Source organism: Hemibagrus wyckioides, linkage group LG26, assembly GCF_019097595.1.
Source record: "Hemibagrus wyckioides isolate EC202008001 linkage group LG26, SWU_Hwy_1.0, whole genome shotgun sequence".
NCBI classification, from domain to species: domain Eukaryota; kingdom Metazoa; phylum Chordata; class Actinopteri; order Siluriformes; family Bagridae; genus Hemibagrus; species Hemibagrus wyckioides.
Genome location: NC_080735.1, coordinates 7,685,521 through 7,701,236, shown reverse-complemented (window position 1 = coordinate 7,701,236; position 15,716 = coordinate 7,685,521). Strand labels below are relative to the sequence as shown.

Genomic DNA, 15,716 nt, shown 5'->3' with positions numbered 1-15,716 from the left:
ACACATCATATACACACACATATACACCATCATACACACACATTATCATATACACACACATATACACCATCATACACACACATTATCATATACACACATTATCATATACACACACACATACAGCATCATACACACACATACACCATCATACACACACATTATCATATACACACACACATACACCATCATACACACACATTATCATATACACACACATACACCATCATACACACACATTATCATATACACACACACATACACCATCATACACACACATTATCATATAAACACACACATACACCATCATACACACACATTATCATATAAACACACACATACACCATCATACACACACATTATCATATAAACACACACATACACCATCATACACACACATTATCATATACACACATTATCATATAAACACACACATACACCATCATACACACACATTATCATACACACACATTATCATATAAACACACATACACCATCATACACACACATTATCATATAAACACACACATACACCATCATACACACACATTATCATACACACACATTATCATATAAACACACACATACACCATCATACACACACATACACCATCATACACACACATTATCATATAAACACACACATACACCATCATACACACACATTATCATATACACACATTATCATATAAACACACACATACACCATCATACACACACATTATCATATACACACACACATACACCATCATACACACACATTATCATATAAACACACACATACAGCATCATACACACACATACACCATCATACACACACATTATCATATAAACACACACACCATCATACACACACATTATCATATAAACACATTATCATATAAACACACACATACACCATCATACACACACATTATCATATAAACACATTATCATATACACACACATACACCATCATACACACACATTATCATATACACACATTATCATATACACACACACATTATCATACACACACATTATCATATAAACACATTATCATATACACACACACATACACCATCATACACACACATTATCATACACACACATTATCATATAAACACACACATACAGCATCATACACACACATTATCATATAAACACATTATCATATACACACACACATACACCATCATACACACACATTATCATATACACACACACATACACCATCATACACACACATTATCATATAAACACATTATCATATACACACACACATACACCATCATACACACACATTATCATACACACACATTATCATATAAACACACACATACACCATCATACACACACATTATCATACACACACATTATCATATACACACACACATACACCATCATACACACACATTATCATATAAACACACACATACAGCATCATACACACACATACACCATCATACACACACACATACACCATCATACACACATTATCATATAAACACACACATACACCATCATACACACACATTATCATATACACACACATACACCATCATACACACACATTATCATACACACACATTATCATATAAACACACACATACACCATCATACACACACATTATCATATACACACACATACACCATCATACACACACATTATCATATACACACACATACACCATCATACACACACATTATCATATACACACACACACCATCATACACACATTATCATATACACACACATACACACCATCATACACACACACACATACACCATCAAATATACAAACCATCATGTATACACACCATCTTATATACTTTCACCATCATACACACACACCATTACATACACATTTACATATACCATCACACATACACACACATCATTATGCATACACACCATGACATATACACACCATCATGTGTACACACACATACACACAATCGTACATACACATACATCATCATATACACACCACATCATACACACACACACACACATGCAGAAAACAATCACAAACAAGATAAAAAGCGAAGAGTATTTTCCGCTCAGAGTGAGTGAGAGTCTCACCTCATCGATGATGGGTTTGAGAGTGACCTGTAGATAGTGCATTCCTGCCAGCTTCATGGTCTCGTCAATGCATTTGGACGTTAATGAATTGCCCCGAAATATGGTGTTGGGATCCCTGAGGGAGAGAGAGACACTGCTCTGAGACTCGAGAACGACTGACACGTTATTAATAATCAATTTACAGCCCTATAAATACGAAGGTGTGAAAATCTCTAGACGTCTCGACACTCAGAACGAGTTTAGTACAAGCTGCCAATACTTCACTCATATACACTGATCAGCCATAACATTATGACCACCGAGGGGTGAAGTGAATAACACTGATGATCTCCCCATCATGGCACCTGTTAGTGGGTGGGATATATCAGGCAGCAGGTGAACATTTTCTCCTCAAAGTTGATGTGTTAGAAGCAGGAAAAATGGACAAGTGTAAGGATTTGAGTGAGTTTGACGAAGAGCCAAATTGTGATGGCTAGACGACTGGATCAGAGCATCTCCAAAACTGCAGCTCTTGTGGGGTGTTCCCGGGCTGCAGTGGTCAGTATCTATCAAAAGTGGTCCAAGGAAGGAACAGTGGTGAACCGGCGACAGGGCCATGGGCGGCCAAGGCTCATTGATACACGTGGGGAGTGAAGGCTGGCCCGTGTGATCCGATCCAACAGGCGAGCTACTGTTGCTCAAATTGCTGAAGAAGTTAATGCTGGTTCTGATAGAAAGGTGTCAGAATACACAGTGCAGGACGGGTCAGGGCTGTTTTTTTTTTTTTTTAGAAAAAGGGGAACCAACAGCAATATAAGGCAGGTGGTCATAATGTTATGCCTGGTCGATGTATCTCCAGTTCTGATTCCACACAATATGTCTCATTTTCACTCAGCATGAACAACACCAGGCTTTAATTTGTGTATTTATTTGTGTTTATTTCGCATTAGGAACGTTACTGCTGATATTTACATATGTAAAAGATGTGTTTTAAGCTTTACACCAATAGGTTTAGCTTTTTTATATTTACTACAAATGTCCAAGGCTAATATTATTAACAGACAGACTGTCCACAAAATGCATCCTGTTCAAACAATAAACACAATTATTTTTCCAGTCCTTCAGCGTTGAACAGAGCCGAATCCTCAAAAACATGCTCATTACTGAGGCTGAGATGACATCACAGCATTAACAACTACAATCCTGACAGATGCATAAAAACTCCATATAAAGACAGTGAAGACGTGTGTGTGTGTGTGTGTGTGTGTGAACTCACTGTGTGCGGTTAACCTCTGCGTTGGCGATTGCACTGACAAAAGGCACGATTTTGCCGTAGTGCAGAAAGAGCCGGACGAGCGGGACGGCCGCTTCCTGCTTCTCCCGGCATACTTCTCCAAGGATGTGGGCTGCTGACGCTGATACAGGCTATGATACACACACACACACACACACACACACTTTAGAATCATAATTATCTCTGCCAACAGTGGAACCACATATGATTAAAAAAAAATACTATAGTTATTAGTAAACAGTCTCTTATAACAGGCTTGACTGTCAGTGCCAGCCCTGGACATCCCAGACACTCGACATGTATTATTTATTTATTTTATTATTTATTTATTTATTTATTTGACTGATCAGACTCGTGCACTGAAATAAACAACACTCTGTTCACTGATACACATACTCCTAAAAAACATGTTTCACGAGTAATATATTTCAATTCTACGAATTCAGTGCTGTTTACAATGCACCACTCATGGATTAAGACGATCTTAACTTTCAGCAGCCGGTCATCTGAATTGTTCTGGCTACTTGGGATACATTTTCTCAGGAAATCACCCACATTTTATTCTATCGGTTTAATTAACAGGCATTTTTAAAAATGTCTTATTTGTAAAGTTACCTAAAAGAACCATAAAGCATGATCAAATATAAAGATTAAGTGTATTAACTTGTTGAGAAACCTGTGTGGAAAAAAGTCCAAAAGTCAAACCCACCCACCTACCTGTGTGCCTAAGCTCACCTCCATGTGTGCAGACTGCAGCAGCAGGTCAGTGAGGTCACTATAGCACTCTGAAGGGAAGACATGGTCCTCTGTGTAAACAATGTTGAGTCTTAAAGAACCCAGTTCATCGGCCTTCACTGATTTACTGCCGTTATCCCTCGGCTGCAGGAAGTACCTGAGAGAGAGAGAGAGAGAGAGAGAGAGACAGAGAGAGACAGAGAGACAGAGTGAGAGCACGAGAGAGACAGAGACATAAGGAGAAAGAGAGAGAGAGAGAGAGAGAGAGAGAGACAGAGTGAGAGCACGAGAGAGACAGAGACATAAGGAGAAAGAGAGAGAGAGAGAGAGAGACAGAGTGAGAGCACGAGAGAGACAGAGACATAAGGAGAAAGAGAGAGACAGAAAGAGACAGAGAGAGAGAGAGTAGGGAGACAGAGACAGAAGGAGAAATAATAAGACATTCAGAAAGACAGAAAGAGACAGAGAGAGAAAGAGAGACAGAAGGAGAAAGAGAGATACAGAAAGAGAGAGAGAGACAGAGAGAGAAAGAGACAGAGAAAGATAGAATAGAAAGATATTCTCTTTCAACTAAATAGAGTTTACTAACATCATGTGCTTCAATGAGTACTAATACTGGGTTTAATACCATGCGTCATGAACACCCTCCTGACCCAAAACCTTCAGTGGCACCCGAACACCTCCTAAAAACTCGTCTCCGAACTTCAGGTTGCTGGCGTTCCACAAATCCACCCTGAAGAAACCAAAGCAAGAGTTTCATGACTCTACATTCAGTCACACTCAGGATGAAGAACATTAAGGCAGGGTTGAAATCTCAGGTCAGAAGGTTGCTCTAACCGCAGCACTGACAGTAGTTCTGCATGAAAGCTCTATATTAATGCACTTGTTCTACAGTAACTGCTGCCGATACGAAGACTAATATAGTGGGTAAACTCCAGGAGGGGTTTTTTGTAATTGTTGTGGACAAACATGCTAGATTTTGCTGTATGTTTTTGTGTGCTTTTTTTTTTTGCAGAAAACCATTTAAATCAGCAAAATTGCAAGCACGGGATTCTCCTATTGAAGAATGGAGACAGATGTGTAACAAGCTTCTGTGGAAACTGTTCAACACACACGAATCAGAGAGGGCTTTGCCTGAATGTGTGTTGTGTTGACGTCACACAATGTGTCCTGGTTCAAATCTGCGGCCATTTTGGAAGAAAAATGTCCGAATATATGTGGGCTTCCTGTGACCATCCTGGATGGACCGATACACGTATTTAAACCTATTAACTGTTGAGATAGTTGATATTTTTTCAGTGAAGAGATGTTTACTCTGCATGAAAGGAGCCTCCAGTGCTAGTGCTTTGTAACGGTCAGAGGATTTGTGCTTGCTGTGGTACGTCACACACTGGAAATGTTTTGCTTTAATGTCAAACATGAGAGTGGAGCTGCTGAGGACACTGTTTACAGATGTTAGAAAGTAAGTGAGAACAGGAACTATGTGGACGATTGGAGTAAATACGACTGCGTATAAGTATTATGTTCTTTAACTAATAAAATAAGAATAATCGCAGTGCTTATATAGGAAAATAACAATCGAAGGGTTAATAATCTAACCATCAGATCATATACCATCACTACATCACTGATTATTCTCCTATAACAGAACGTCATCTTTTATTCTTTATTTAACTGTACACACACTGTACACTGATGCACACACACACACACACACCTGAGCGCTAATTTATCCACATCCTCCTCCTCCACGTCAAACTGCCGCTTGGTGTAGCTGAGTGGTCTGGTGATCTGCAAGGACAGTTCAGAAAATTCAAGGCATCAGATGACACACGTTACTATGACGACGGAAAAGAGCAGTAATAAGGTTGGTGTGGATCTGAGGTTCCTAGACGAAGTGTTTAACTTCCTCTAGTCTGTGTTTTCATCACTGTCTCTTTCCTTCCTTCTTCCTTTGTTTAAATTAAATTATAACAAATGACTAAGCTGTGTGTGAGAGACGAACAGTAGTGGACACTCCAAGCGTGATGAAGTAAAAGATGAGAGATTACGAGTCCCGGCTTTATTGTGCTGGTGAAAGAAATTTTCTTGTATCTGGTAGTTAATTGTTTGGTGAACAGCACAGTGTGTAACTGAGAGTAAAAACCTCTCTCATTCCCGTATACCTGTATAAAAGATCACATATTAAGAGAAGCCGTGTAAAGCCTACACAGGGTATGTTTATAAGGTTTGATTGATGCAGGGACAATGATCTTTTCTTGTGTCCTGTAACTGACTCAGACTCGATTTGCATCTCATGTTACAACAACGAGTGCAGTGTAGCTGAGGCTCGTGAGCCGCCACAGCAGAGTTTTAACCTGGAAGCTCAATACGAAGGCCAAGTGATACAGTGCTGGTGCTGCTCCAGTGCAGATACGCGGGCGGGACGCAGGACTTGCTTTGCTTATACTTGCGTATGATCAAACCTTGATGAGGATAACAGCAAAAAACCAAACAAATCCATTCCCATCAGCCAAAGAACAGGAATCTGAAGATTCGGGATCACAGAAGCAGGACAGCTGAAGACCTGATGATGTTTTTCCACTGGTCTCTGTGTGTGTGTGTGTATACTTCTACGCATTCTATACATATACATAGTGGAAAAATGTATGTGGCTGTTTACGTCACGTTTGGAGCATTCTTTCACCTCTTACTATCATGCCCTAACCTCAGACCATCCCCCACAACCATCTCCATCATTAAGCCTGCTCTAATTCTAAAGTCCTCTACACTATTTACAGTCAGTGATGGCAAAAGAAAAAAGCTACGCTGTCGGTTAAACATTACCAAATAACTCGTTCTCCGTAAAGAAAGTGATTTCCACGGTATTACAATAACCAGTGACAGACAGCTGCGTCTCTAACTAACTCAGCGATTCGGTGTGCTATCAGTAAATCAGTCTCTTGATCCGGAATAAGGTGTGTTCTTATTTCTGAAGAGGAAAAACGTGCGGTCTGGCACGTCCTGGGCCGTGATGTTACATCCTGATACCAATCCGCTGCATTCCTTTTGAGGAAATGGCTTTCGAGACACCGAACACAGTTACTCTGAGGCTTCGCTGAAACTCTATAAGGAAAGCAGCTGAAAAGTCTCGCTTTTAATGATGGCAGGACATCTGGGTTGTAGCTAACACGTGCTGTAGTTGGTGGTGAAGTATGTGGCACTGGGATGAACTCTGGGCTGTAGGGTTCGGTATGTCTGTGTGGCGTGCTTTGTGTGGGAGAGACCGTGACTGTCAGGGGGATGAGATCAATGGAGTGGATTGTCTATCTTGCACCACTGGAATCAATCCTGCTGTTGTCTTCTTTTGTCCACCAGTCTGCGTCAATGTGCCAGTAGACTAGTTCTGTCCAGGACGGACAACACGGAGCAGAGCGGAGAGGAGGAGGAGGATGAAGCTAGGCGAGTCAAGGCAGAGTTTTCATCACTTTGAGAGGTTACCGTGTTCCTCATGGGTGTTTCAACATCAACAAGTCTGCTGAGGTTTTCTCTGAAAGCAGTAAAGCAAAGGCAAGTGCAGGGGTGTGGTCATGTCCTCTTTCCGTTTTGATCCCCACACTTGCACTTTTGTTCTGTTTTTTTTTTTCCACAGTAGTCAACCACAACTTATCGCTTCTCACAATCTGCGCTCGGCTTGTTTGTAAACTGCGAGTAAGCAGCGGTCATGAGGGTGTGGACGCTCGTCAAAGCGGAAAACCACAAACTGAAAAGTTCATCCTTGAGCGTTCAGATAAATCTGAAAGATCTCGTAGAGAATGAAATATACCAAAAGATATTCTAGAAAAAAGGTGCCCGAATGCATCAATACATGCACCGTGCCTAAAATGTCAGGCTCCATTTCTACTGGTTAAAGTTTACTCAGACAGAATGAGTTTCAGAGGATCGTGAAAGACATCTGCGTTGTGTTTTTCTACCTCAAAGTAGAAGACTTCATCATACTGAGGGTTGTTGGTTTTCCGTTTGACCTTGGTTTTTTTGGCTTCCGATCTGTTGGAGTTGAAAGAGACAGAAAGAGAGAGAGAACGAATGAGAGCTTGTAATGCGATGAGATTAAGGTTTGTGAACGTGACGGCTCTCGCAACCGAGACACCTTTCTTTAACGGTGTGTGTTAATACCAAACACTAGGAGGCTGTTGTGCTGCAGAGGCAGATTTACCTGGATGGCCCCTGTAAGGACACGGCAGCATAAGGATCGCACTGTCCGTTAACGATAGGCAAGTCTTGGCACTCTAACACTCTGTGAAAAGAAACAATGATCAGGATCATTTAGGATTAGTGAATTTAGAGATGACCTTTTTAAACACCGTGCACTTAGACAGCCCCAGAGGCCTTGTGTAGCTCGAAGCGCATGCGAGGCAGAAAGAATCATTCACTCATTTCTTACCTCTTATCTACAGAACCTTGAAAATTCGCAAGCACAAAGCTATTTAAAGTTGTGTGTCAGACAATTAGCACTACCACATGCGATGCAGCATGAAACGACTAACAGCTCCGAGGAGTTTCGACTGCAGATGATGAATCACAAAAACTGTAAAATGATTAATGTGTCATGGGGAACAGTGATGTAGAAGTGTACGTCAAACAAATTATGCAATAATTACCTAACTTTTTTGTGTGGTATGTAACCTTTTTTTATGTCTTGGGGGGGGCTATCATTCATCAACCAGAACTGAGATAGAAATCTTTCCATAATCCCAGTCTTTATCTAAACAACCGGCACAGCAACAGGACAGAGCTGAGGTCAGCTCTCTATCATTTCAGAAAGCTTCAGGAAAGAGTTAACTCTTTTCCCCAGAGGCTACAAAATGGAGTTTCCTCCTGTTCGGTTGTGTCCATGTTCAGCATTGAATGCGTTTATCATGTCTCACTCTACAGTGGTGGTTAATACGAAGCTCATGTGAAAGTAGACACTCAGGACTTTCAGAAAGTACCAAAAAAACTCTCACACACAAATGTTTCTTCGAAGCAAATGCTGATATCGAACCCATTTCTGCTCTCCGTGACGCTTGTTCAGAAGCAGTTAAAAGTCAAAGGTGTTATTCTTCAACCACTAAAATTCTGTGTAAAGTTTATCCCAACGGAGAGAGAAACACACGTCTCACACTGAAAGACTCGGTTTATATCAGACTTGCAAAGATAAAATAATTGGTTTGTTTATACTGATGGAAAATGTCCTATAAGTCGATCTCCATTCCACTGGTGGACTGTAACACCAGTGTCCTGGTACAATACGGTCCGGTTACATTATTTACAGCACAAACACAAAGTCTGGCTTGTTGCTGGTCTGAAATCTCGGACTGTCTGACTGATAATCAGTTACACTGATGACACACTGCAATGTCTCAAAGCACAGACTCGGTGAAAGAGCAAACTTTTGAACAGGATAATGAGTGTAAACTTTGTTATAACGCTCCATAAAATATTTCCAGAAGACAAAATATCAGTTTACACTCCTCCTGTAGTGTGTTACCTTCTGTTATTATTGTCTTCTGGTCTACATGTTAAACTTCTCTTATGTGAAATAACACATTCAGGGCAGAATCTTATGATCCATCTCTTTTTTCTTTCTTATTAACACTTGGCAGATTCTGCAAGCTAAACGTATGACCTCTACTGTGTGTTGTTATGTTTTCCTCTACCTGCACTTCTAATTCTCAGTACCAGACACCTACTACATGATACATAAACAAGGTCAAGCCGGAGATGTTAAAAGCAGCGCCGAAACACAAATAATCATTATTACATATGTTTGGAAATTACAGACAGGAATCCAATGCAATTGTGCAGCTAAACCGGTTAAAGACCGGTCCCTTGCTGATGAGATCTGAACAGTGACTCTCAAGCTCTTTCACTGCGAACCTGCACACGTGTTCTCATGTTTGTGTATCAGCTTAGGGGGAAAAAATACAACCCGCATCACCTTGGTGACCACAAAACATATTTTATTTGCTAATAGCTCAATTACAGAGGACTATGTACGGGACGCTGACAGTTTTGAAGAGGCAGACGAATCCCAGCCTTGTCACTGAGTGTATTTTTGGACGCTGTTGCCTGGGCAGCAATCTGGAACTAATCAGATTTCACTTCACTCATTTCCTCAATGAAAATGCAGCGGAGAGCCAGAGACCCAGAAACGCTTAAGAAAGCTGGAATCGACACGAGTCTCGAGCCAGACTGTGTGGAGAGCCAGCTTTTTCTACATTTCTATTTATTTCCACAGCTTATCTGAGAGAAGATAAGGATGCTAAATAAGTAAATCTGCTAATTAACCTTAGACCTAAAGTAGTTTACCGCTATCACGTCGGACATCTTAATGCTGGATCCTGGAATCGCTCTCTGACTCTGACTGATGACATTTCTGACCTACATGATGATTACAAAGTCTCTTAACGATGGCCCGGTCTCATCCTGTCCCTTATTAACGATCTACGCTCACAAACAAGCTGTTTTTGCAGGGAGGAATATTCTCTACGCTTCCTTCGTTTGTTCGGTCGTGTCTTAAATGACAGCCTTACACATGAACATGTTCTGCTGTCATGAGTTGTTGCTTTTCCTGTGTCGTCACACACACACACACTGCGCCAGGTGTGTCGAGTCAGCTGGTGTGCCACAGGCTTTCAGAATGACACAAACCTCTGCACGAAACACACAACCACAAATTACCCAAATGTCGACTGGGGCTACCTCGAGTTTATGCTCACTGTATGCAGCCTGCAACTCTTAAAACCATTTTTACAGTGGTTGTGTCTAGGGTCAGCATTGAATGTGCTTGTCCTGTCACTCCACAGTGGAGGTTAATATGAAGCTCATGTGAAAGTAGTATTATAAGTATTTCTGTCTTTCCCTAACCGACTAGAGGCTACTGTTTGTATGTTGATATGGTGGCTTAGTGGTTAGCACTGTTGCCTCACAACAAGAAGGTCCTGGGTTCAAATAGGCAGGGGTGTTTCTGTGTGGAGTTTGCATGTTCTCCCCGTGCCTGCATGGGTTTTTACTCCGGTTTCCTCCCACAGTCCAAAAACATGTATGTTAGGTTGATTGGTAATTCTAAATTGCCCATAGGAGTGGTGGTCTGTCTATATATGTGGCCCTGTGATGGACTGGTGACCTGTCCAGGGTGTTTCCCTGCCTTTCGCCCAACGTGTGCTGGGATAGGCTCCAGCAGATCCCTGTGACCCTAATTAGGAATAAAGTGAGTATAGAAAATGGATGGATGGATCTTCAACCACTTCAGATGCACAAAAATTCAGATGCACAAACACACATCTCACACTAAAAGCCAGACTTTCTGTTAAAACTCTCTGAAAAGTCGATGTCATCACCAGTGTAGTGGTAAAAAGGGTTACACGGGATCCATATGTAAATACTTTGCCTCATGATTAATATGAGTTCCTACAGTTAATTGTTTTTCAGTGAAATGAATCTTATTGTGTGACGCAGTGCTGCAGCTCTCAGCTCCACGGTCTCTGCTTCGATCCTGACGTACGTTCATCCCTTCTTCCTGTTCCCTCATATGTAGCTGTGCTAAAAACGTGTACTGTAAATGTTCATATTCTCAGAAAGTTTCAGCAAATGAATATTAGAGGATGGAAACAACATATCCTGTGTATCTCTCTCTCACACACACACACACACACATTCATACTCTAGTATTATTCATGCTCATTCTTTCAATAAATCACACACTCACCCTTACTGCATTAATGGGATAATGTCTCTCTCTCTCTCCCTCTCTCTCTCTCTCACACACACACACACACACACTGCTTCGATCCTGACGTACGTTCAACCCTTCTTCCTGTGGGTTTCCTCAGGGATTCCTCATATGTAGCTGTGCTAAAAACTTATACTGTAAATGGTCATTTTCTCAGAAACTTTCAGCAAATGAGTATCGGAGGATGGAAACAACATATCCTGTGTATATCTCAGTTTCAGTTCCTTTAGCACTAGGTTTCGATCCATACGTTCGAAATCTTTGTAATAAAGGAACTGAAAAACACTCAAAAGTCTCTAGTGCTGTGAGCTTTAATATCCTATAACCCCTAAGCCACAGACTGGAAGCTGAGCACTCAGGCCTTCAGACTGCTTGGGATTGTGAGCATGAGCACTGCTACACTTATACACAACCAACCGGCTCTAATCAAAGCAGAGCTACAGATCCCTCAGTGTAAGTGCGACATGCTGTGTGTGTGTTTGTGGAACCCAGTGAACACGTGTGACTCAGACACTCGCCAGGAAGGACTGTCATTTCCAGCAAATGAGAGATACACTCGTGTTTTACAGTTCTTACCATTTTTACCCACTCACAACACCACGGACATCATTACTGTGGCTGACGCAAAGCTACGTTACTCTCTCACACACACACACACCTTTTCTGCATTAATGTGATAATAATGTCTCTCTCTCTCTCTGACATACACACACACACACACACACATTGACACTTTAGTATTATTCATGCTCATTCTGTCAATTACTCACACACACACACCTTTACTGCATTAATTTGATAATGTCCTTCTCTCTCTCTCTCTCTCTCTCTCTCTCTCTCTCTCTCACACACACACACACATTGACACTTTAGTATTATTCATGATCATTCTGTCAATTACTCACACACACACACCTTTACTGCATTAATTTAATAATGTCTTTCTCTCTCTCTCTGTGTGTGTGTGTGTGTCTCTCTCTCTCTCTCACACACACACACACACATTGACACTTTAGTATTATTCATGATCATTCTGTCAATTACTCACACACACACACACACACCTTTACTGCATTAATTTAATAATGTCTTTCTCTCTCTCTGTGTGTGTGTGTGTGTGTGTGTGTGTCTCTCTCTCTCTCTCACACACACACACACACATTGACACTTTAGTATTATTCATGATCATTCTGTCAATTACTCACACACACACCTTTACTGCATTAATTTGGTAATGTCTTTCTCTCTCTCTCCCTCTCTCTCTCTCTTACACACACACACACATTGACACTTTAGTATTATTCATGCTCATTCTGTCAATTACTCACACACACACACCTTTACTGCATTAATTTGATAATGTCTCTCTCTCTAACACACGCACACACACACACACACACACATTCATTCAAATAATATTATTATTCATGTTCATTCTGACAATAAATCACACACACACCTTTACTGCATTAATGTGATAATGTTACACACACACTATAACCATTAACAGAAAAATATGAATCTGTTAATGGAAAAATATCCAGGCCAGTCCACTCCATAAAACAAAGACAATATATTTGTGCTGTTTATATTCTAGTCATTAGTGCACTTTCTTCATCCAGACTTATTACGGCCCTTTCCTTGGTTTTGTGCTTCGGGGTGTGTGTTTAACGAGGGCAGGCTGTGGGTGAATGTGATGAGTGTTTAAACACGTTATTATGGCAGCACTTCCTGCTAAGGTGCTAAGCCTGTTTGTGTAATGTACGGCTGACCCGGTGACCTGGCAGGCCTTAAATACCCCCGAGCCGTGACGTGCTGCAATGATCCACGTCTGCTGTCCACTGTCGTCCGCGTCTACCTTTACGGTTCACAAAATCCTGTGGCAGCAGACTGGAAAATGACCAGGACACAATTTTACATTCGTCACTTGTCTACTTGTCCACTAGCCTCACCCTCAGACCCCTGATGTGAGTGGAACCTGAAGTGATCCTCGAGGTTCGCTGTGTTGTGTGCTGTGAGATGCATTTCTCCTCAGATTTGAGTCCCTGTAGCTTTCCTGCAGCTCAGAGCTCAGAGTGTGTCCGAAAAGATGCTCCCAGCTGCAGCACTGATATCACGTATGGAGCTGCTGCTACAGAATTATATAACTGCATGAAGGAGCATGTGCAGAGACGTTACTAATAAAGCGGGTGCGTATATTTTGCGGCTTTTTCTTCTAAACGTATTTCAAGTGCATAAAAACCGTATAATAACCTTCCATCCTCAGGAAGCATGAGAAAACAGATTCTCTGTAAATGATCTACTAGATACTGCGATCATACAGGATCATTCCTCTGAAGTTCTGTTCATGAAGACAATGGAAAGGGTCTAAAAATAAAGCGAGAAAAAGAGAAAGCGAGAAGAGAGAAAGCGAGACTCCTCCCAGGAGAATGCTGTGTATTTTCTGTGAGTCATTTTGCCCTAAACAAATACAAAAGTAGAAACATAAGGCGAGTGGGGGAAAAAAAGAGATCTTTGACCATATTTGTCTGTCTCTGGAATGTAGCTGTTAGATCTAGAGTTCGCCTGCAAGCCTCTGATACAGCAGCTCTCTCAGCTCCTTCTTTATTTAGCATCAATAAAGCTTTATAATAACGAGAGCGAGCGTAATCGCCGGCTTAATGAACCCAGCTTCACTGAAACATTACACAGGATGAATAAATGAAAATATTAGTCAGGAGCAGGTTTTATACTTGTGTACTAATAATAATAATAATAATAAGCAACAAGGAGCTGATTTGCTGATTAGATTTCTCGGATAAAAGATGGAACAAACCGCAGCTGATCTAAAAGTACGAATGCAGCCTTTCCTCAACTCTAGAAATCCTCTGAATGGGATTGGGTTTCCTACATGAGTACAGTCAGGTAAATGACGTTTGCAGCGCTGCTATTGGCTGACGGCGGAGTGCGGGGAGACCGGGGATTGGCAGACTCACCGGGTTGCCAGCTTGTGGCAGACGCCTCCGTTGTCCGTGATGACCTCGCTCAGGCGCAGCTCCAAGTGAACCTTTCCCTGTGGAGGATGGGATGGCGTTACCATGGATACACACCACCCAATGAGAAAAAGTGAATGAGGGGAAGAAGACCCAAAAATGTGTGTGAGAATCACAGAGGGACGGGGATGGGACTGAGAGATAGATAGATAGATAGAGAGAGAGAGAGAGAGAGAGAGAGAAAGAGAGAGAGAGAGAGAGAGAGATACAGAGAAAAAGGAAGAGAGGGAGAAAGGAAGAGAGAGGGAGAGGAAGAGAGAGACATACACATACATAGACAGAGAGATACAGAAAGATATACAGAGAGTGGACAAAAAGAGGAAGAGATAGAGGCAGATAGAGATTCACAGAGAGAGAGAGAGAGAGAGAGAGAGAGTTTTAGGGGTTGCAGTTGCTTCATCATGTAATTTGGTTTGTGTACAGTTGTTATCTCTGATGTAGCGGATCAGATTTGGAGAATAAAGCTTCACTATATCATTGACTTGTGTGGGTAGAAAGGTACTAATTATATCTGTGTGTGTGTGTGTGTGTGTGTGTGTGTGAAAGCCTTCTGAGAGCTGCACTGTCAAACTCCAGCCAACATCATCAATATGCAAATGAGACTTGACAGGCGTCTGGGGACTCTCTCTCTCTCACACACACACACACACACAAAACAATGTGCTCTCTATGATTGGAGGGAGATGCTCTATCTTGCCTCTCCATTTCAGCCCATTCCTCTCTCTCTCTCTCTCTCTCTCACACACACACACTTCCTTTCTTTTGCAGTCACGAATGAATACGACTGTGTTACTGGAGATCCGCTTTAGGGCAAAGCTAGCCCTCTGAATAATACAGATGTTTCTTGGGGCAGAAGAGAGG

At 41.4% G+C, this 15,716-nt stretch overlaps 1 protein-coding gene across 2 annotated transcripts in view; it reads right to left on the bottom strand.

The window, feature by feature from the left end:
* The window catches only part of rasa3 (RAS p21 protein activator 3), a 63,835-nt gene that overhangs the window by 18,037 nt on the left and 30,082 nt on the right, over positions 1-15,716 (bottom strand). Inside the window, exons 5-12 of one of the 2 annotated variants that reach the window (XM_058380481.1) lie at positions 14,799-14,875; positions 8,266-8,346; positions 8,024-8,096; positions 5,788-5,861; positions 4,699-4,803; positions 4,053-4,227; positions 3,318-3,466; positions 2,063-2,177 (exon numbers count right to left, since the gene is read on the bottom strand). In XM_058380481.1, the coding sequence (XP_058236464.1) occupies positions 2,063-2,177; positions 3,318-3,466; positions 4,053-4,227; positions 4,699-4,803; positions 5,788-5,861; positions 8,024-8,096; positions 8,266-8,346; positions 14,799-14,875 (849 nt within the window). The remainder of the gene's footprint in view (positions 1-2,062; positions 2,178-3,317; positions 3,467-4,052; positions 4,228-4,698; positions 4,804-5,787; positions 5,862-8,023; positions 8,097-8,265; positions 8,347-14,798; positions 14,876-15,716) is intronic. The other variant, XM_058380482.1, reaches the window with a different exon arrangement.